General features: G+C 45.5%; 1 protein-coding gene across 1 annotated transcript in view; it reads left to right on the top strand.

Annotated features, from left to right (window-relative positions):
* The window catches only part of SCN8A (sodium voltage-gated channel alpha subunit 8), a 54,064-nt gene extending 31,532 nt beyond the window's left edge, over positions 1–22,532 (top strand). The window contains exons 13-27 of the mRNA XM_021379110.1: positions 163–298; positions 1,966–2,204; positions 2,738–2,911; positions 3,479–3,835; positions 4,527–4,997; positions 5,403–5,520; positions 6,205–6,359; positions 7,167–7,340; positions 11,293–11,415; positions 14,760–15,044; positions 15,480–15,533; positions 15,860–15,997; positions 16,658–16,762; positions 17,314–17,584; positions 18,068–22,532. Of these exons, the coding sequence (XP_021234785.1) occupies positions 163–298; positions 1,966–2,204; positions 2,738–2,911; positions 3,479–3,835; positions 4,527–4,997; positions 5,403–5,520; positions 6,205–6,359; positions 7,167–7,340; positions 11,293–11,415; positions 14,760–15,044; positions 15,480–15,533; positions 15,860–15,997; positions 16,658–16,762; positions 17,314–17,584; positions 18,068–19,215 (3,948 nt within the window). The 3' untranslated portion in view covers positions 19,216–22,532. The remainder of the gene's footprint in view (positions 1–162; positions 299–1,965; positions 2,205–2,737; positions 2,912–3,478; positions 3,836–4,526; positions 4,998–5,402; positions 5,521–6,204; positions 6,360–7,166; positions 7,341–11,292; positions 11,416–14,759; positions 15,045–15,479; positions 15,534–15,859; positions 15,998–16,657; positions 16,763–17,313; positions 17,585–18,067) is intronic.

Genomic DNA, 23,208 nt, shown 5'->3' with positions numbered 1-23,208 from the left:
CACTGCTTCTCTGGACAGCCTGTAGGAAAGTGGAAAGACTAGCAAGAATAAAGATATGTTTTTTTCTCTCTCTTGGCTATACCTTGCATATTCCTAGTCTGATAGCATGTAAAACATCGGGAGGATGAAAAGCTCGTATTAATTAGCATATGAATGTTGCAGGGTACGACTGAAATTGAGATTAAGAAGAAACCTGGTGGGTCTCTCTTGGTCTCGATGGATCAGGTGAACGCCTCCTATGGAAGGAAGGATCGTACCAACAGCGTCATGACCGGCTTGACCAACACCCTCGTTGAGGGTAGGTGTGGTTTGGAGGTTTGCTTTTGGGTTTTATGAGTGTGTATGAATCGATTGCCCTCTCGTGGTGTGTTTTAGGAAGGCAGAGGACCCCTCCACCAGGCAGCTGTATATGTGCTTCGCTCTGCTTTGAGAGTCCACATCTGGTTTCCTTGTGCTGAGCAGGGCTGGATGCACGTGTTGGCCCTGTTTTGCCAAGGAGATGCTGAGTGGTGACTTTGGACGTTGTGAGATGGTTTCGGGGTGACTGGTAGGGCTAGAGCAATTGCTGCTTGCTAATGTTGGCCTTCCTTGGACTGGGAAAAATAGGAATATTAGATCAGGGCTGGGTCTTTTAGAGCTGTGCTGCACAACGGAGATATTCATGCATTGTTTTTACCCACACCTGCTTAATTCAAGCCAATGTTAATACAGAAGCATTTATGAGACTTTATTTTACTTGTGTATAAATTATATAGATGTGGAGGCAAAGACAACAGAGAATTGTAATTTTACAATAAGGAACATGCAGTCATAGGAGTAAGATAATGGTACAGGGGCTCTGCCATCTCCCCTGGGCTGGAGAGACCCTCCTTTGCTTTCAGCCATGGGGAGAAAAGGTTTGAACTGCATGAATATCTCCAATGTGACAGCTGCAAAGGGAGAAAGGGGCTTCTGCACAACAGAAGTTCTGAAGTGGACAGTGCACAGAGATGCGATCTCCAAATATGTTACACAGGAGTCAGCAAGAACTGGTGAGCAGCAGCCATATGAGGTTGATGATCTCAAATTCCTGCTGTCTCCTGCAATAAAACTGTATGAAAACTAAATATACTTAGAAACAGAGCAAGGCTCTTCTGCTGCATTCCTCCTGCGCATACGCCTACAGGCTCCAGTGCTACGGTCCTCTTTTTTAACTTTAGAAATTCCAAGGCAACTCAATACTAGGCAACCAGAGAACCAATGAGAAAGGGAGCAGTGGTCCTTTCCCTTCCCATAAAAAAATAAAAAATAAAACCTCAGTGCAAACAGCTGTACAGCCTCAATAAAACCATTGCCAAAGTCAAAGAACAGTGGGGGGAAAGCTCCTGATTTGTTTTCTTTCTAAGCACTTGAAATAAGCCAGTTTAAAAGATGGACACAGCGTTATGTCTGATTTCTGTACCTGGATGTGTTTTGTCTTAATCAGGTTATTCCTGATCAAAATCCTTTGCAGCGTGATGTCACGCATTTCCTCTTTTAGATCATGCCCGCGTTCAGCACAGAATTCATTTAACTTCAAGTTATTTAAAAACTGGCACCGAAGGCAGTTTAGAATCTGCAACTTTTATTTAAGCCATTTTACCTCAGTTGGTTCTGAGGTAAATATATCCTTTCATTTAAAACAGTTTGAGCTCGTCCTGGTGGTCTGCATGATTGGCCATGGCCATCAACTCCACTGCGTGTTAACTCTTTGTATTAAGCCATCGCCACACAACCTGGATTTATTCCTTTGATTTTGGGTGTTGCTGAAGAGAAGGCAAAATGCAACTTTGCTGCAAGAACGTTGACTCATTGTGCAAGCAGAGACGTGAGAGAGGTTCAAAACGGCAAGGCTGGGAGTGTTTTTGCCGTGCTGAGAGTCAGGCAGACCCGGCAGTGGTAGAGGGGAAGGCTGAACTCTATTGCTTTTTTCTTTTGTAACTGTAGAGCTGGAGGAGTCCCAGAGGAAGTGTCCCCCGTGCTGGTACAAATTTGCCAACACGTTCTTGATCTGGGAATGCCACCCCTACTGGATCAAGCTGAAGGAGATAGTGAACTTAATCGTCATGGATCCTTTTGTTGACCTGGCCATCACCATCTGCATTGTGCTCAATACTTTGTTCATGGCCATGGAACACCATCCTATGACCCCAGAGTTTGAACACGTGCTCTCCGTAGGAAATCTGGTAAGACAGCGTTGGTAAATATTCATAGACTCATTGAAGTTGGAAAAGACCACTAAGGTCACCAAGACCAACCCCAACCCATCCCACCATGCCCACTAACCACGTCCCTCACTGCCACATCTACACAGGTTTTGAATGCCTCCAGGGACGGTGACTCCAGCACCCCCCTGGGCAGCCTGTGCCAGTGCCTGACCACTCTTTTGGAGAAGAGCTGTTTCCTAATACCCAACCTGAACCTCCCCTCTCCCATCTGAACCTCCAGTCTGTGGCAACTTGGACATGTTGGGTGCACCTACCTGGACAATATGTATTACTACTTAAAAATACATCCATTAATCCCTGGTATGCCTGAGTAGGTCAGTGAGATTTTTGCTAGTGAAGCTGAAAATTGGGGGCAAGCTCACGGCGCTGAATAGACCGTGTTTGAACTGTCATGATGAATTGAAGGTTCATCATGAGGACTGAAGATCACAAAATGGACAGAAGTGAATCTGTGCCCCTTCTTTTCTCTGTCTCTCTCCTCAACACTCAAGGTTTTCACGGGAATTTTCACAGCAGAAATGTTCCTGAAGCTCATCGCCATGGATCCCTACTATTATTTCCAGGAAGGCTGGAACATCTTTGATGGATTTATCGTCTCCCTCAGTTTAATGGAGCTGAGTCTGGCGAACGTGGAAGGACTTTCTGTGCTGCGATCTTTCCGATTGGTATTCATCTTTCAATCCTTTCTGAGCGTTGCTATCTTATCTAAAGTAAAGGCAGATTCCCCCTAAAACTCCCTTTTTCTTCTACTTTTGGGGAAGACAGTGTGTGGAGTTGTATCGTTTTTTGGTCTTCTTTCTTCACAGCTGCTCTTACGTTGTATGAAATCTGAGCAGCAGCTCATTGTGTATATGCAGTGAGGGATGACTTGGTGGTGTCTTGGTGTAGAGTTCTTAATACAAATGTCGACTGACCTCATTAGAACGCACCTTTTATTTTCTGTGATCTCTTGAGATAATTTACCAAGTCAAATTTGCTAGGCTGTATGTGTAGTTTTTCCTTTGCAAATGGAGATCAGGATGTGGGGGAATAACTAAGTACAGAGTACACAAGGTTGAATTGACGGAGGAGTTAAGCGTTCCCTATTGCCAGTGACTTCAGCAGCAAGAGCAGGAGCTTATGATTGCTTAAAATACTTGATGGCTCTGGTTTATGAAGTTCTGCCTGATTGTGCCCTTTTTTTTTTTTTTAAATGAGGAAATTAAGTATTGTTTTTCTGTTTGTTTCTGTAGCTGAGAGTCTTCAAACTGGCCAAGTCCTGGCCCACTCTGAACATGCTGATAAAAATCATCGGTAACTCAGTGGGTGCTTTGGGCAACTTGACCTTGGTGTTGGCCATCATCGTCTTCATCTTTGCGGTGGTGGGCATGCAGCTCTTCGGCAAAAGCTACAAGGAGTGTGTCTGCAAGATCAATCCGGACTGTGAGCTACCCCGCTGGCACATGCACGATTTCTTCCACTCCTTCCTTATTGTCTTCCGTGTGTTGTGTGGGGAATGGATTGAGACCATGTGGGATTGTATGGAGGTGGCAGGACAGGCCATGTGCTTGATTGTCTTCATGATGGTCATGGTCATCGGAAATTTAGTGGTCAGTAAATGGTTACTGATGGTCTTTATCATTTTCCTCTGGGTGGGGTAGAGCCTGGGGAGACTACAGGGCTGGGGCAGAACATGGAGAGACCGAAAGTCTAGGGAGTCTCTTCCAGCTTGGTTGGGGTCCTTCATGGCCTTTGATGGATGAATGGTCCTGTTGACTTCGGTAGAACGATATTAAGGCTGTGCTTTGTTTGGCCTTAGCCAATTGCCCACAAAAACAGCATCCAAGCAGTTTGCAGTAAAAGCTTTTCAAATTTCAGGAGAGGAAGGTCATGAAGTGCTAAAATAGGGTCGAAGGTTAGATCTTCTAAAATCTGCTAGTTCAATCCTGCAGCATAATTGTACGCAAGAAAGGGCTGTTGAAGTGGCACGGCTTGTCATGTGGGAGGTCAGACTGGATCAGGATGTTTCTCTCTAGACTTGTATTTTGTGAAGAAAAGTCTATGGAGGAAAACATAAGCAAGAGTGAAGCAGCGTGAATGGCTGCATATCTTACAAGCAGCATTTGAGCCTTATCTCAGAGGACTTGCTTCTTACCAAGGGATTTAAAGAAAATCAGCCCTGGGACTACCAGTAGATGTGGGAAATGGGCAAGCCCATTTCCTCTGAGCTTTAGATAGGCCCAAGGTGGAAATCTTGCCCTCATGTGTAGGCTCTGCCAAGCGTGACCTCTTCTCCTTCAGGTGCTGAACCTGTTCCTGGCTTTGTTGCTGAGCTCCTTCAGTGCAGACAACCTGGCAGCAACGGACGATGATGGGGAGATGAACAACCTGCAGATCTCTGTGATTCGCATCAAGAAGGGCATTGCCTGGATCAAGGCGAAAGTGCGTGAATTCATGCAGGCTCACTTCAAGCAGAGAGAGGCAGATGAGGTCAAACCTTTGGATGAGCTGTATGACAAGAAGGTGAACTGCATTGCCAACCACACAGGGGCTGATATCCACAGAGACATCGATTATCAGAAGAATGGCAATGGCACGACCAGTGGAATTGGGAGCAGCGTGGAGAAATACATCATCGATGAAGACCACATGTCCTTCATCAACAACCCCAACCTCACCGTCCGGGTGCCCATTGCTGTCGGGGAATCAGATTTTGAAAATCTCAACACAGAAGATTTCAGCAGCGATACGGATCCTGATGGCAGCAAAGAGGTATGTCGTAACACAAATTATCCATCCTTGTCATTTGGCGTGTGAGCACCTGGAAGCATCTTGGGAGGGAGAACTAGATAGTTCCAGCACCAAACTTCTGTTTGCATTATGATGTTGTCTTGCACCCAAGAAGAAGCTTCTTGTGCTAGTTGCTTTATGGAGAACCATTCATTCTTCTGTATTTACTTAGTACGTTTGGATATGTGAGTAAAGGGACCAATTGAATGAGGTGTCTGTCCGTCCTATTGACATGAAATGTAAGCTGGGTCACGATCTTAATGAGGTCAAGTGAGGAAACAGCTTTCTTTACAATAAATGAAGTGAATGACTTGCTGAGTCACTGTGAGCTTCGGTATTTGGTGGGAGCTAATTATAGGTTGGAATGGGTTTTATTTTGTGTTCAAGAAACTGGATGATACCAGCTCCTCTGAAGGCAGCACCATTGATATAAAGCCTGAAGTGGAAGAAGTCCCTGTGGAGGCACCAGAAGAGTATCTGGACCCGGATGCGTGCTTCACTGAAGGTACGTTGAGTTGGATGGAACCTCTGAGCTGTTACTGGGACCCTTATCTGCTGTAAGCTTACCTTCAGGTTGGGTCTGGGGTTGGGTTTCAGCTTCTTTTGGGAGCCTTCTTGGGCCCTCCATCACAGGTGAAGTAGGCTGGAAGCATTTGCAGGATGAGGGCCTTGGAGGTGTAGCTGTCATCGCTGAGATCTAGCTGACTTTCTGGTAGAGAAAGCTGATCTTTTGCACAGTTAATGCATTGAGTATTTAGAAGCAGAAGAATTTGCTTCTGGTTTTGTTTTCTTTTTTTTTCCCTCCGCTTTCTGTCACTGGCCTCAATGTCTTTCAGCAGCTGATCCATTACAAGTATTCCCATGGCAAAGAAATTGTAAATGGTTCAAGGTTGTTCTATGGGGAGGTTCTCCGTTCCTGTCCTGTCAAGTGCATGGTTCTCTCACCAAATATAACGAGCTTAACCTGTTCACGAATTCTTGTTGATTCAGGTGCCCAGATACAGAAATGATGGAAGTAATGCTAAAAACCTCAAAAACACACAGAGTTTTAACTGAAACTCATCATGTTTAATATTGTGGGCATCCAGATCAATTCTAGACATTGGAAATGTTACGTTCTTACATTATGTCATCCACTGCCCAACAAAATTTGGGGCTCACGCCTCTTTGTGCATTATCCCCGTTCCAGGTTGCATGCAGCGCTGTAAGTGTTGTCAGGTCAATATTGAGGAGGGGCTGGGGAAGTCTTGGTGGACCTTGAGGAAGACGTGTTTCCTGATCGTGGAGCATAACTGGTTTGAGACTTTCATCATCTTTATGATCCTACTGAGCAGTGGAGCTCTGGTAAGTGACAAACAGAAGTACGTGTAGCTAGGGGACATCTACTTGGGAAAACTGTGTGTAGGGTATTTGGTGAAAAAAGGAAACTGTGATGGTTCTTATTCAGAAAACAACAGAGCTCTGTTGTGGTAGGTACTGTACCAAAGTCTTTCTTAGTGAGTTTGTTTAGTTTAAACCAAGAATGAAAACGCTGAGCTTGGACGTCTGGGTTCTGGCTGTATTTTGAGTAGAAATGTACTAATTTGAGACAGTTGATGCATTTCCACGTTACCAAATGAGGGTGGTTGTATATCCCTTTCGCCGCTTTCCCATCCTTGCAGAGTTTCTTGAGCTCCTGGCACTACGTAGATACAAGTCACTGCTGTGTGTTTGTCTGAATTCCCAGTGCAGTGTTTAGCAGTGTTTAGAGAGGTTACACAACAACAGTGCACGTTACTCAAAGTTTTAGGACAAAAATCCGTAGCAATTAGTGTCCCATAGAAGTAGCATGGTATTTTTACATGCATATTTTCATAATAACAATCTGATTTTCAGTGAACTCGGCCAGTTTGGATTTGTAGAGCACTGAGGTTATTGATTTTTCTTTTATTTGCGGGGTTATTTATCCAGAAATATTTTTTTCTCCTTTTTTTTTTTTTCTTTCTTTTTTTGGTGTTGTAGTGATGCAACTACTAGAGCAGATGTATTGCACTGTGTAAGGAATGTAATCCCACTGCTCATCTCAGTATTGTTTGAATGAGCTTCTGGATTACCACGTTGACCCGTGGAATAAATCTGGTGTAATGACAGAAGTACCTGGTTATTCCTCAGGCTTTTGAGGATATTTACATAGAACAGAGGAAAACCATCCGGACCATCCTGGAGTACGCAGACAAGGTCTTCACGTACATTTTCATCCTGGAGATGTTGCTGAAATGGTGCGCCTATGGATTCGTCAAGTTCTTCACCAACGCCTGGTGCTGGTTGGATTTCCTCATTGTGGCCGTATGTATCCTCTCCTCCTTATTTCTGATTGGGGGAAAAAAAAATGTTAGTTGGCAGAATGTTGGGGTAATGCTTTCTCCTGAGAAATGTCCTAACTGAGTCATGCATTTGGTGTGGATTCAAACCCAGATGTGTTTCCAAAATGCGTTGAAGGGTGGAGCTCTTTGAGTATTGAGAGTGTTTCCTGTGCAATTTTGGGATCCCAAGTGCTTTGATTCCTTTAAAAACATTTTGCCATATACAGTTGTGAAGCAGCATTGTAGTGAGTGCCCCAAGAGCAAATAGAATGAAAAAAAAACCCTAAAAACCTTCCAAGGCTCTTGTTGGGAGAAGGAACATTTTGAATATGATTCATTGATGCCAAGTTGCTGTTCAGCAACATGATCACTCTGGAAATATTTCTGAGTAGGTGGAGGAACTATCCTTGGAATTCAGGGGCAGAAGTGACTCAGGATGTCTACATTTCCTGTGGAAAACTGACTTATATATATATATATATGTATATATATTACTTTTTTTCTTACAAAAAGCTCTGCTCCCCTTAACACCTTTCCTTCTTACACACATCTCGAAGAAGTAACTCTTCTTTTCTGAAAATAACTCTATCTCTGTCACTGCCTTAAGATGAAGTACAAGTGTTAACATGAGAACCAATGCTAGCTGCCACCTATTCCTCTGTTCTGCTTTGAGGAGGGGGTTTCACAAAACGAAATCCTTTGGGGTGCAGTATTGCAGAGAAGACCAGCAGCAAAGATAGCACTCGCAGTCCTTACGCTTCGTGTTGTGAGTTGAATTCCAGCTGTTGGGAACGAGCAAAGTGTCATTTACAAATTTCACCGTATGTGGTCGTGATAGATTTGCAGGGAATGAGCAAGTGCAGTGCCAGTGATCCATGTGAGGAGCCTGAATTCGCAGTGCTTAGGGTAAATTTCTCTTTGCTTGCTACCATAGGTGGGAAATTTGCATGTTTTTGTCCGCAAAAAATAAATGGGAATTTGAGATGCTGAAAGCTATAGAATAAGCTGATGTTGAAATGAATGAGCCAAGGCTGAATGTTACTCAACAAAACCTCAGCTCTGCGGGGTATCCTGTACCTGTTAAACATGATTTTTTTCAAGTTCTCTAATGTGATGTCGATGGGGTTGAGTGGAGTGACGCGGTGGCAGCCGTAAAAAATAGAGAATAAGACTTTGCATCATAACAACGCTCTTGAATGTTATTTTTCAGGTTTGGTAGCATTGTCAAATAACTCTCCTCCTCTGATCCCTAAAGCTTGCTGGGTGTAATTGTGAAGACAGAGTCTTGTTCTGGGTAATCATGAAGGCTTCTGCTTTTCAGTCAATCTGGGATTCCTTTGGTCCACCATCGGTGCCTGCTGTGTCTTCTGTTGGAGTGTGCAAGAGAATAACACTGGAAAGGCCCCATGAAAGCTTTAGGCCTTTCCCTGCCATTTTGATAGGTTCACACTCAGGAACGAGGCGTTATCCTAAGGGGAAGAAGCTCTAAAAGTATGGATTCAGTGATGTCTGTATTTTATATAGGGAGTAAAACACCATGGTTCTGTATCCATAGACCCCATAACCTCCAAACACCATTTGACATTGGTCTCACCCTTAGCCCATTCTCTGGGTGATTCCTTATGAACCTCCCCATTCTGCTTATTTCCAACGTAATTTTTATGTTCTCACTTTTCTGTGCAGTCCCCACCTGATGTGATGTCTGTGTACCAGGGTTGTGTTGCCCTTGGTCCCATCCCGTGTAGGCTGGATTTGTTTCACGAGGGCTTTATTTAAACCCTTGGGATGCCCTTGGCATTTTTTTTTCATCAGTATAACCTTAAAACAAAAAGCAAATAACCCAAAACCACATGGGAAACCCAAAGAGCCCAGTTGCCTCGTATTGTAGCAGTTTGATATTGAGTAGTATTTTGGTGCAAATGCAAAGACAGAAGAAGCACGAAGCACGCACAGAGTTAAGCAAGGCAAAATCTGTGTCCTGCAGCCACGAGCAAATTTTGTAATTCTTTCCAACGTCCCTTTGCCATAGAGATTGAAAATACATCCCTATTCTGCTGCCTGGGCGGCGTCAACCACTGTTGGAAAGATGGGTAGAGCTCTTGTGGTGCTGGATGCTGTGCTTGACCCGCAGAGGGGAAGAGCCTTTCCAACCCATCATACCAGAAGATGATTCTTTAGGTCAGATGGTGCACATGTGGCTTTACACCCCTCTGAGCCTTTGGTTTGGTCTCATATATCAGGTGGGAAGAGGATTGTCACATATGGTGAAGGAAATCCGGAACGGAGAACAGGAATTCCCCCTGCGTGTGTATGCGTTTGAAATCTGGTCCTGAATTCTTTCCTGGAGCATGTGTTGTTTCATGAGGATTGTCTCTGTAATTAATTTCATGTTAGTATTTTAAGGTCCACTTTTAAAAAAAGGATAAATAGGAAATGCCCTGTTCTGGGAAATAGGGTCAAAACAAACAAAAACCCACCGAAACACACTTCCTAGAGGAGGTCTCATGTTCTTCCATTATTTGTTGCTGTATACTGATGTCTTTTTTTTGTTGTTTTCCTTACAAAAGATTGACATATCTGTTCTTATCTGTGTCTGTAACGTGATGCCAGCCAAAAATGGAAGGTAGTGGGATGCTGATGGGATGGTGTCTGTAGATGCTGTTTGCATACGGCCGAGTCATGCGTAATCCAATCCAAAGAGTTTCCCATGGGCTCGCCTGGGGATTGGAGCACTGCCCTAAAGGCTCGTGCCAGCTCCAAAAGGAGATGGCCCCATGCTTCCAAGCTTCTGGTCAATGCAGTGAGAGCCTGGGCTGCACCCAAAGGCAGTCAGGAACTCATGGAATCATTCTGGTTGGAAAAGACCTCCAAAATCGTCAACCAACCATTAATCCATCCCCACTAAACCGTGTCCCCAGGTGCCACATCTCCACGGTTCCTGAACCCCCCTGGGGACGGTGCCTCCACCACTCCCTGGGCAGCCCGTGCCAATGCATCAGTGCTCATTTGGAGGAGAAATTTTTCCTAATATCCAACCTGACCCTCTCCTGGTGCAACCTGAGGCCGTTACCTCTCATCCTAAATTCACGTGTGCGGAGCTTGAAGCTGATTCCAGGCTGCTAAACAGAATGGGTTGTCTTTGTTGAAAAAGGGGATAGAAATAAACCAGTCCCAGTGCTGGCGTCGTTTTGGGATTGGAGCCTGAGCAACCATGTAATCCTGCATTTCGCCCATCTGTAAGATGCGAATCTACCCTAACCTTCCCCCGGAGATGTTTCCCCAGTGCTGCTTGGGTTTTGAGCCACCAGAACTGGGATCAGCCGCCGTGACCGCGTGCCCTGCGTTCAGTGCTCCCATCTTCCGGGGCCGCTCCGCCAGAAGCCAGCTCAGCGTGCGCCCGGCTGCTTGCTGTACAAGTGGAGCGCAGGTGGTGCAGTGTGTGTATTTATCTGTATTCTTTCTCATAGGTACCTTTAACATTTGTCTGGCTTAATTTAATGGGAGCCGCTGGGATCCTGCAGACAGTACAGGGCGAGGGTAAGGTTTTTGTCATCCGTTTGGGCTCTTCCTTCCGACAGACCCCTTCTCCGTCTGTGTGTCTCTGCCTCTCTCTCACTTCTCTTTCCCCTATGTTCTTTTCTGATTGCCTTTCTCAACCGCATTATTTCCTTCCAGGTCGTTTCAGTCAAGTGAAGTAGGCAGCTGGTGTCATGTCTTCGGTATTTCTCTATGGGGGCCGCCCAGGCTGGCAGCTGGGGTTGGGCAATCAGGGCTAGGGGACTCGTGCTAACAGTCTGGAACCTTTTTTTTCTTTCTTTTTTTTTTTCTTTTTTTTTTTCTTTCTTTTTTCTTTCTTTTTTTTTTCTTTTTCTTTTCCTTTTTTTTCTTCTTTTTTTTTTCTTTTCTTTTTTTCTTTTTTTCTATTTTCTGTGTAGGTCTCTTTAGTCAGCCTTATAGCTAATGCCCTGGGCTACTCGGAACTAGGTGCCATAAAGTCCCTTAGGACCCTAAGAGCTTTGAGGCCTTTAAGAGCGTTGTCCCGATTTGAGGGGATGAGGGTAAGATGCCATTAGCAGCTGATCCTTCTGCATGCCCGTGGAGCGGTTTTTTTTACGCATGCTAGAACTGATCAAAACGGGTGGAAAAGAGAATTCCAAAGAGAAGCGTGGTGCAGCTGCTGACTCGATCACCTCGACCGTCGATGTCCCCCACCCTGCCCACCGCTGCGCACTCCCCAATTAAGAAAGGGAGAATGCATCCAGCTGCCTCATTACATTAATGACCGGCCCCAACCACGTGCCATTTGTAGACGATGTTAACACTTGGCTGTTCTCATTGAGCCTGGCTTTGACCTCTAGCATCCGAGGGGGCTTCTCAGCTGTAACTCTTCTATCTAGGGAGAATCACCAGGTGCAAAGAAGCAGAATTCGAACCACCCCAGGCTCTCCACCGCCTCTTGGTGGGGTCGGATGGAAAGAATCTCTGAGGGGCTGCCAAAAAATGCAATGCAGGGGGGTGAGAGGCTCCAGGAAGGGACCAGTGGGGAGCTCGGCTGCTTGCAAAAATGGTTTAATTCCTCTTGTTGCACCTTGTTGTTCTCGGTCCAGTCTGGCGGTGACTGGAAGCCTTGTCTGGTAGTGAAGCTTTTTCCCTTTTCACTCCCTCCCTTTTACCATGCTTTGACGGTCCCCTGTCCTGTCACCGTGCCACGAAGCACAAGCAAAGCATTGAACTTAACAAGCTTTCCTCAAATTGTTAGCCAGATTTGAAATGATTCGAAATTATTTCGGTGTCTTCCACTGCTTTCCCACTCATATTGATATTTTGATGCTGATTTTTTTTTTTTTCCATTTGAGATTCAAACACTCTTAAGAACGTGCAGAACAATTGCATGCAAGTGAAGGGTGTGCCATATGGATGGGTTTCCCAGTTGCTCCTAGGTCAATAATTCAGGTCTTTTTTGCTAAATCCCAATTGGCTCACAATGGGAGAGATTGTGAGAGCTAAGGTTATGTTATATATGTTAAAAGAATAGGGAAAAATATTGAAAAATTAAAAAGGCTAAAGGAATAGCATCTGCACAGTTTCAGGGTTTTTTTGCATGGTCTGACTGGAGCAATCCCCCCTGAGTTGTTCTGATTTCCTTTGGATTTGCTCTGCTGTAACTGAGTGCAAACTGCAGCACAAAAGAGGCCACGAACCAATGAGCAATTCCCAAATTCTGCAGGAAGTGATGGAAACAAATGAGAGAATAAATCCAAAGAGGGTTATCCCTTCCCCGATGCATTCTCCCTGTTGTTTTTTTTTTACCTTACCAGGCTCTGTTAGCTTCACGCTAAGCTTCACGATGCAATGTGACAATGCAGGATGACAGTTCCTCCATTGACTCCAGGTATCCAGGTGCCACCTCATCCCTTCCTTGCACCCACTGGGCACATCTGTCCCTTTTTGTCCCCATTTTTGTCCCCTTAAGCCCATAGTGCTGTGATGCATCTCATCAGGACAGAAGGATTTTGCCCCTAGCGCACAGCCAGCGCTGTTCCAGTGAGTTTTATTGCCACGAAAGCATGTGGTCATTTTAGCACATGGTGCTCAGCAGAACGGCTGCTGTGGGCACATAGGAAATAGCACTAAGCCCAGGGGTATAAAAAACCCAATGAGAAGCGGTGATTTGTTATGCACAGTCAGGAAATTCCTCGAGCTGGGGATTTCCATGACAGCGAAACTGATGCTGAGTTCTGACCGCTGCCCAGTGACCTCAGTTACCGAAAACCAAAGGTTTTTTTTTCCTTTCTTTTTGACTTTAAGACGAGTGCTGCTGCACTGCCCAGCCAGAACCATCCTTCAGAGCCAGAGATTGGAAATGCCTTTGCAAAGGAAACGTACAATGTAGTTCTTTGCTTTTCTCTACTCCGTAGTAATCTGCATTTTAAAGAGTTTGCTCTGCTCTTCAGTTATTCAGGGAGTCTGACAGTAGTGCTGTGAAACGTGCATGCGTTTTTGTCAGTTGCCAGTGTTCAGTCTGCACACGAAAGCCATGTTCCTTCACTCGGATCTTTATCAGTGGCATATAAATGTCCTGCAATAATACATAACAACGTATAAATTTATTTTGGGAGAGTATAGCGCTTTTTTTTTTGATGCAATGAAGTGGAAATCTGAATCTTAGAACATAAAGGCACGATGCTGTGCTGGAGCGCATCCCATTTGGACTAAAGGGGAATGGAAGCAAAGCCTTGTTATCTCTGGGCCAGGCTCTAACCTTTGCCTTTTTAACCCTGTGTAGACAGGGGTGAACTCGTGATGTCATTTGCTAATTGTTGCAATGCTGCTAATTGCCTGGATGGCTGCGTTCATCAGTTTTCCTCCATGCTGGAGGACAGGCCCTCGCTGCAGAGCTCATTGCATATGCAGTGACTGCATCCAGCAAACAGATCTGGTGGGACAGGGCCACGTTGCTGTGCTGGGAGCAGTGGTGTTGCTCTCTGTGTGCCCAAGGTCAGGCAGAGGGGTAAAAACAGTTTAGATTCTGCTCCTCTATTAAAGGATTAGGAGCGTGTAATAGAAGATTTAACATCCTCCTGCCCTAACTCTATAAAAAGCCTGGAAGCTTCAATTTGCTCACGTGGTGGCCAGGGATGCTGAAGGACACGGTGCTCCCAAATGAGGAGAGGCTAAAATCAGGGGATGGTGCCCACTGCCGTCCTTGTGTTTGCTGCCGTTGGAGGGAGGAACATGGCTTTTCAGTCTTCTTGAGCCTGCCTAGCTGCATGCTCAGCTGTCTGCTTGAGACAACACGGTTGGCCTTGCTTAGTCACCCAGACACTTTGCGAACAGAGCACTTCTGCCTCGGTCCTGTTGCCACCGAAGTCGGCGCCGCGTTGGGTGGTGACCTCGGTGGGAGCTGGAAGCGGGCGTCCACGCGATCACAGCCTTGTTTGACAGTGGGGAATGGCCGTAAGGGCCCTGGCGGCCAAGAGAGACCAAATCCATCAGCAAACGCACCCTCAGGTGTGCTCTGAGAGGGCTGCAGTCAGGAGCCAATGTGAGAGCACGATGAGCCTCACTCGTTAATGCCCCCCTCTCCCTTTTTGGGCGATTAAAACGATGGGAAAGAACGATCGTTGGCCGAAAGAAGCGACCAATCCAAAAAGCAAACCCAGCAAATCCGACACGCTGCCCTGTTTTATTTGGAAAACAGAGCTCCAGAGGTGGATTTACGAAGGGTTTTTTTTTTCACCGCTTGGAATAAGTTCACTGCCAACTTCTGCGTGGAGTCAATGCCACTGATCTGTCCGTGGCCTTACCTCCTATTCCCCCCCCCAAAAAGTGCTGTAGTCATGTTTGCCGTCTCCAGCCTCGTGTTTTGTACTGAAACTTTTTCCCTCCCCTTCCAACACAGGTGGTTGTCAATGCCTTGGTTGGCGCTATCCCTTCCATTATGAATGTCTTGTTGGTCTGCCTTATCTTCTGGCTGATTTTCAGCATTATGGGGGTTAACCTGTTTGCCGGGAAATATCATTACTGCTTTAATGAATCAGCTGAGCATCGCTTTGAAATAGAAGTTGTTAACAACAAGACAGACTGTGAAGCGCTGATGCCACCCAACTCCACTGAGATTCGGTGGAAGAATGTGAAAATTAACTTTGACAACGTTGGGGCAGGATACCTGGCTCTTCTGCAAGTGGTAAGTGTTGCCTTCGTCTCCTGCACAGTAGTGGTAAAAGCAGACTTTTTCTCATATGTTCTCTGCCTGTTGACTGCTTCCCCCTCTCCATGAAATAGAGCGTCCCATGGAATCCACCCAACTTTGGGCTGGGGGTAGAATCCCTGTTTTATCGTTCATTCTTTTGACTGATGTGGGTCTCCCAGCACAGCAAGTTGCCCCGGCTCCTCCGCTCTGTAAAGATTGTACCCCGTCATCCATGGGCTGACAGTAAACTTGCACATAAATATTACTTAATGTTACTTCAATATTGCTCTTTTCATTTAATCTATGAGTTAATTTATAAAGGGACGTTAAGAGTGCCAAGGTATCCATGACATAGCTGGCACAAGTCAGACTTGTTTGGTTTTATTTCAAGTGATTTCTGTCTAAGGGAACGTGTGTTTTCTTTGCTAGGCAACATTCAAGGGCTGGATGGACATCATGTATGCAGCAGTAGATTCCAGAAAGGTACATTGCATGGCCACAAGCACTCCCACCCCCCAGCAGCTCACACTGATATTTTGCTTTCTTAAAATCAAGGGCAAAAATTGTAGAGCTGTGTTTATATTGTGTATTGCATTTCGTTATAGCGTGGTTTTTCATTTGCTGGTGTTACTGTGGTGAGTTTAAAAGATGCTGAAGCAAATCCCCCAAAGAACATTTGTTTGGTTGCTTTATTAGGGGCAGGGAAACTCCTGGTTGCCTAAAAATAGACTGAAAAAAGATCTTGTTTTGATTCCATGGGTAAGATGTCTTTGAAATGTCGTTTCCTTCTTTTCTCGTCTCCCATTCAGCAAGAAGAGCAACCCAAATATGAGGACAACATCTACATGTACATATATTTTGTTATCTTCATCATCTTCGGCTCCTTTTTCACTCTGAACTTGTTCATTGGTGTCATCATCGACAACTTCAATCAACAAAAGAAAAAGATAAGTGCTCGCTGTTTGCTTGTGGAAGTCGAGACCCATTGAAGGAACACTGACTCTCCACGCCAATGGGGTTTTCTGCATCTTGAGGCCCAGGAGCTCCATCCTTGGCACAACCCACCCCTCTTAGCGCTGAGAGCTGCAGAATCACTGTGAACTGAGGCAACCCAAAGCTTTATATAAGAGCTCTGCCTAGATGGAGCTTCTCCCTAGAATAAATTTGCATGTGTTTGGTTTTTTATTTGCTTTTCCTTGTCTGAAACGTATAGGCTTGAAGTAAGATGTCTTCCTTGCCACCGTCATTTTCAATCTCTTTCTCTGCTTTTCTTCCTTGCGAGTCAAGCTAAGGATTTGCATGTATGGAGCACTCTCTAAATGGCTTCAGTTTTAGTAAGAACTCTGACACCTCTGCTGCCTGTTCATCACAAATGAGATAGAGGGGATGGGGAAGGATATGACACTGTAAAGTTCTATAGGAAAAAATATTCCATTTTCTTTAAGGGAAAATTGGTACATTTTGGGTATTAGTGTAAGTTATTGCTGTCTAAAATAGCTGCCACCAACTTGCCATATGGCAGGTATCCTCATGACTTGCTGCTGTGTTCTTCCTTTCCCTTCTGGTGCTTGAACTGATTGTAACCAGTTTTCCTTTTGCCCCTTTACTTTGGAGGTCAAGATATTTTCATGACAGAAGAACAAAAGAAATACTACAATGCCATGAAAAAACTGGGCTCCAAGAAGCCTCAAAAGCCAATTCCCCGACCTCTGGTGAGTACGTTAGAAAGGGAAAAAATGCAGAACAGACTTCCAAAGGAGCGTCAGCTCCAAAAGCATCCCTTGTTCTAACTCATGCTGGACAGCACATCACCATCTTCTTGTCTCCTCTTACCACTAGAGTAGGGTCTTGGGCCATGTCGGTTACACCAGTCAGGACGTAGGCACATTTCCTGCTTTGTGAAGGGCTTTGCATGGTGAGTTCTGTAGGTAATGCCATGGGTAAGTCATCCTGAGGTCGCTGCTGCAAGGCAGACCTGGCTGCTTCCTCCAGTTGTGAATGGAATCATCAGCCTGCCTTTGCTCCCACCAAAGAACGAGATTTGCTGGTAATAGGGCTGCTCACTTGGGATATAAATAATAGCATCTTCCTACCTTTCCCACAGACAGATTGATCTGTGGCTAGAGTGTGCCTTGAAAGCTTCCAAGGGTACTGAGAAACAATGTCCTCATCCGTGTTTCTACCAACAGCAAAGCAGTTTGTTGACCGATGGCAGATTTTTGTTCGAACCTGTTTGGCTCACGGCCTCTCTCCTGTTGCACAGAACCGCATTCAGGGAGCTGTCTTTGACTTTGTCACTCAGCAAGCATTTGACATCGTCATCATGATGCTCATCTGCCTCAACATGGTGACCATGATGGTGGAGACGGACACACAGAGCAAGCAGATGGAGGACATCCTCTACTGGATCAACCTGGTGTTCGTCATCTTCTTCACCTGCGAGTGCGTGCTGAAGATGTTCGCCTTGCGGCACTACTACTTCACCATTGGGTGGAACATTTTTGACTTCGTGGTTGTGATTCTGTCCATTGTGGGTGAGTGCAATGCCCATTTTTCCTTCTTGGTGTTCGCAGAGAATGTGTAGGTACCCGGACTTCTGGCTTCTCCCTTTACCTGTGGCAGGGTTTGGCAGCAATGAGGCCCAGACCTTCGCCTGCCCTCCTCCCTCTGTCCTGGCATTCATTTCCTGTTGTATGGATTGAAACACTTAACAATAACTCTCCTTATCTTTAAAAACAGACTTTTTACTCACCTCCTTGGAATGTTATAATGCTTACTAACCACTGAAAATAGCATTGCAGCACTTCCTACATCAGCATGTGATTTGCAGTCTTGCTTTCTGTTTGGTTGGGTATTGAATCGAGCGGTTTCCTCCAACAAGTTTTTGTTTTTAGTGGCTAATCTGTGAGATACCTGTAACCTCACAAAGGCAAGTTACATAAATACAATTGAAGGGTCATTCGAACCTGGCTGGCCCAAGCACGCTGACAAAACCCAATCCTTTTCTTCTTCTTTAGGAATGTTCCTGGCTGAAATCATCGAGAAGTATTTTGTATCCCCCACTCTTTTCCGAGTCATCCGCCTGGCTCGTATTGGACGTATCCTGCGTTTGATCAAAGGAGCCAAAGGGATCCGCACCTTGCTTTTTGCCTTAATGATGTCTTTGCCTGCCTTGTTCAACATCGGCCTCTTGCTGTTCCTGGTCATGTTCATCTTCTCCATCTTCGGCATGTCCAACTTCGCCTACGTCAAGCATGAGGCTGGCATCGACGATATGTTCAACTTTGAGACCTTTGGCAACAGCATGATCTGCTTGTTCCAGATCACGACGTCAGCCGGCTGGGATGGCCTCCTGCTGCCCATCCTAAACCGGCCTCCAGACTGCGACCTGGACAAGGAACACCCCGGGAGCGGCTTTAAGGGGGACTGCGGGAACCCCTCGGTGGGGATATTTTTCTTTGTGAGCTACATCATCATCTCCTTCCTGATCGTGGTCAACATGTACATCGCCATCATCCTGGAGAACTTCAGCGTGGCGACGGAGGAGAGCGCGGACCCGCTGAGCGAGGACGACTTCGAGACCTTCTACGAGATCTGGGAGAAGTTCGACCCCGACGCCACGCAGTTCATAGAGTACAGCAAGCTGGCGGACTTCGCCGACGCTTTGGAACATCCTCTGCGCGTCCCAAAGCCCAACACCATCGAACTCATCGCCATGGACCTCCCTATGGTAAGTGGAGATAGGATCCACTGTTTAGACATCCTGTTTGCCTTCACCAAACGCGTCCTGGGGGACAGCGGAGAGCTGGACATACTGAGGCAACAGATGGAGGAAAGGTTTGTGGCTTCCAACCCTTCCAAAGTGTCTTACGAGCCCATCACCACCACGCTGCGGCGCAAGCAGGAGGAGGTGTCGGCCGTGGTTTTGCAGAGGGCTTACAGGTCGCGGTTGGCGAGGCGGGGGTTCATCAGCCGGAGACCCGTCCCCACCAAAATGGAGAACGGAGGAACGAACAGGGAGAAGAAGGAAGGGACCCCCTCCACCGCGTCGCTGCCGTCCTACGACAGCGTCACCAAACCCGAGAAGGAGAAGCAGCAGCGGGCGGAGGAGGGAAGACGGGAACGAGCGAAAAGGCAAAAAGACGTCAGGGAATCCAAGTGTTGAGACAGAACGCTAGAATTGTACAGATCTAGGAAAAAAAAAATAAAATAATATATCTATATTTGCAAGCGGAAAAAAAAAAAAAAAAAGATTGTTTACAAACTTGGTGAAATTATATCCATACAGAACAGCTGTGGAGACACTTAACCCGAAGATCTTATACCAAACATAGTCTGCTTCCTGTGTGACAGCGTTGCATCTAAAGCAGTGACCTTCCACCTGTTTAAAGGACCCCTGTGAACAAACATTTAAAACAAAACAGGAAAAAATATATGGATTTTCTGTTGTTCGGGCAGGTGGATACTGCATGTTCCACATCAGTCAATGCAACTTAGGACAAACAAGCGAAATAAAACACACACACACACACACGCACGCACACACACACACACACAGAGAAACAAAACCCGCTGCTGGGATTCATATATTTTCCAAAGCAGCCAAAAAATGGATTTTATTTTCCCATTTTGTTGGTTATTATTGAAAGAAAACCCAGAAGTCACGACGTTAAAGGGTTTGTTCATGCAAAGCTAGATTTGCATTTAGATAAGCAGCAAAATAAAAATAAAAAAAAAGGAAAAAAAAAAAGAAAAAAAGAGAAAAAAAGTGAAAACAAGCAAAACAACAAAAAAAGAAACTAACCACCCATTTAGCCCATGCCATTGAATTAATTGTCATAGTTTATTTGGTATTTATTATCTGCATTCTACTTTCTACATGGGCTTTACTTGGTTTGGGAGATGGGGTAATCGGGAACCTTCAGCCTGGAACCAGCTCAGGCTGAGCCCCCAAAAATAAAAGTGCTCGTTCAATGCATAGAAACGATTTGCATGATGGCATGCCGTGACCAGGAACCATGCATGAGGAACCATTAAACCACAAGACACTCAGTAATCTGTCCACAGCAGTGTGTTAAGCCATAAATTCGAGGCACTCCACTGACTTACCGTACACTGTATTTGGAGATTAACAATAATTGTGCCCTTCACCGGTACTGACCCGTTCTTAGCAATCTTTCATAGACCTGCCAGTAGGAAAAAAAAAAAAAAAAAAAAAGAAATGAAACAAGCAGATGAAACCCGTGTGTGTATGTTTGACGACGTGTCTTTCTTTCCCATCCAGCCATCTTTTTTGCACACCGAAATAGAACTCAACTCAATGCTGCTCTGGACCCAGTCCAAGGGGAGACGTTAAGAACTGGGAATGGCTTGTTCTACTCTTGTCACTGTAAAACCAAAATCTAGGGCTTGGATAGCAGTCAGCACGTTGGTTTGTATCCTGCAATAGTCGCCATTAACACTGATTATTATTCTGCCTCCATCCTGCAGCATAGACACACTTGTTTTGTTCTTGAATTTAGGGATAAGTGCTGAGGGCTGGTAGAGGAGGGGAGCCCCCAGTAGGGCTGGGGAGGGGGGCATCACTCAGCTGTGCCATGGCCGTTGGGTGGAGGGGATGGGTGGGAGCTCTGAGCCCCTCCTCCTCCTCCGTCGGTTCCGCGTGTTGGCGCAGCACGGTTTGGTTTTCTCGCTTCTGTAGCCGCAGTGATTTTTATCACAACGATTCTCTTGTTGGTTGTTCTGGATTTTTTTTTTCTTTTATTTTCTTTTCTTTCCCGTTTGTTTCAAACAAAAGGCAGCACGTGCCCGTGGTCAGTGGGAAAGCACCAGCCCGGGGGTGCGGAGGGAGAGCCGGGCGCCAGGTGCCTTCACCTCCTTCCCATTTCTTCCACTTCCATCGAGTGGTGAACTCGAACGGCCCTGCAGGGTGGGTAGGAATCAGAGCTACCTCTTGCCTAGTCTTCTCGCTGCAGCAGCAACCGATGCCACAGAGGAGAAGTCCCAACGTTTCTTTTTTTTCCTAATGACCGCGGCCTCTCGTGGCGTCCTCAGCGCTCAACCACCGCTCAGTGGGGGTTCATTCTTCAGGGCCAGGATGGGGTTTTTTTTTCTTCCGGGGTAGGAAGGGTGGTGATGGCTGAGGGCCGAACCAAGGGGACCCCAAAGAGTGGGAGAACCAGGACCTGGCGGTAGCAGGAGGACGGAGGTTGGCATCATCCCATGGCCCAAGCAGGGTACCCAGCGCTGTACCCATGGCGATGGCCATGGAGCCGCTCTGCCGCCCCAGGAACACGGCGAGGAACCTTTTCTATCCCGTCAGCTCTTGCCCCAGTTGCTCCTAGGATATGATGTATAATAAAACAGAGAAAACATACATATGTACAGGCTACATTGTAAACAGCACAAGAAAAAAAAAATAGCTGAAAAGTGTGGTTGAACTTTTTAAGAGAATATTATAAATACTGTAATATATCATTTTATTTTATCGGCATGCCTTTTTGTAAATACAAAGAACTACAAAAATAATAGAATGGCTTCTGGCTTATGCCATTGTCCATGTTTATTTTTATTTTTTTAATATCTTTCTGTTTTCCTTAGACTTTAGATAGCCAGTAAATGTCCCCCAAAGAAAAAAAAAAAACAACAAAAAACCAAAACCCTACCCCCCCCCCAAAAAAAATAGATTTAAATAAATAAAAAAAAGCTTTATTGCAAATGGTCTTTGCAACAGCAAAAGTATATATTTTTGGGTTCCAATGTGCAATAAGTCGACCACTTCTATGCAAGATTTGGCTAAACTTCATAATTGTTCTTAAGCTGGGCTATTGACTCGCAGGTGAAGCTTGGTGCGATTAGCGTTCATGCTGGCAATTCCATCCAGCTACTCAATTCCTTTGAAAGAAAACCCCTTCAAACTCTGTATATATCTTTATTTTTTTAAAACATCAGATCCGTACTAAACGCAAGAGGCCGGTGGTGGCGTTAGTTGGTGGCAAAGGAACAGGAACGAAGGGTTTCTTCCACTGTTCTTTGGCTCAGTGAAGGGTTTTGGGTGCGTTCTCAACCTCTTCGTTTCCATCAGCCGCTGCAGCCAATGGATCTGCATTTCTGGACATCTTCACTGGGTGAAGCCAAGGACAGAGGGGAAACTTTGGTCCAAAAGCATTAAGGACATCAATGTCTGAAGTCAAAGGCGTACGCAGGATTTGTATTCCAGATTCAGGGTTATGGGAACAAAGCTGAGGGCGTTGTTGTCGATGAAAAGGACGTAGCCAAAAAGCCAAGACTACAGCAAGTAGCTCTCTTCCCTCCCCCCATGTCTAAGTCCTCCCTTTTTGGTTCATTTGTTACTGTGTAAAAGAGCAGAGGGGAAGGGCAAAAAGGAAATACCAATTTAAGCTGCTTTATTCACTTTTCCTGTTCACCTTTTTTTAAAAATATAGAAGCCAATGTTGAACTACAAAAAAAAAAAAAAAAAAAGGAGAAGAGAAATTAAAATAAAACCATGATGTTAGAGGCCACACCCGAGTTTGGATTATTTAATTTTCCGCCGCAAAAAAAAAATAAAAATAAAAAATAAATTGTTAAAGCTGTAAAAGATCAATAGTGAAGATTAGTGTATTAGAAATTGCATGGTGGCTCATAATGATCTTACCCAACATGACTAAGGATTACGTTACTATAAGCCAAAAGACAATAAAATAAATGTTACCCTTTTCACTGTACAAGGTCGGGTTGTCTCGGTGTCCCAGTTATTTGCCTGTTTGTCCTCTCCATGCTTCCTCCAGGGTCTTCTTTGCTTTGGTTTGATGTTAACGCAATGACCATGATGAGATGTTGGGGTTATGCTCGTCCATCACCTCCCGATGGGAGCTCTGTCCCATGCCACTTTGGGGACATCCCTGGGGATGGGCTTGGTGGCCACAGGGCATTACGTGCCCATGTCCCCAGCACTCCCTGTCCTTGGCTGTGCAGCATCGGTGTGGCTGGACAGCTCCGGAGCAAGTGACACCCAACCAAGGACGGTGCCCACTACCCACCCATTGGGTGCTTCCACCTCTTTGCTCCCTGCTCGCTCCAGGAGCTCAGATCCCACATTTGGTAACAAAGGGACAGCGAGGACTGAACCCACGCAGGGCACAGGGCCATAGGATCA

Source organism: Numida meleagris, chromosome 32 (genome assembly GCF_002078875.1).
Source record: "Numida meleagris isolate 19003 breed g44 Domestic line chromosome 32, NumMel1.0, whole genome shotgun sequence".
Taxonomy (NCBI): Eukaryota; Metazoa; Chordata; class Aves; order Galliformes; family Numididae; genus Numida; species Numida meleagris.
This window is presented reverse-complemented; position numbering and strand designations above follow the sequence as displayed.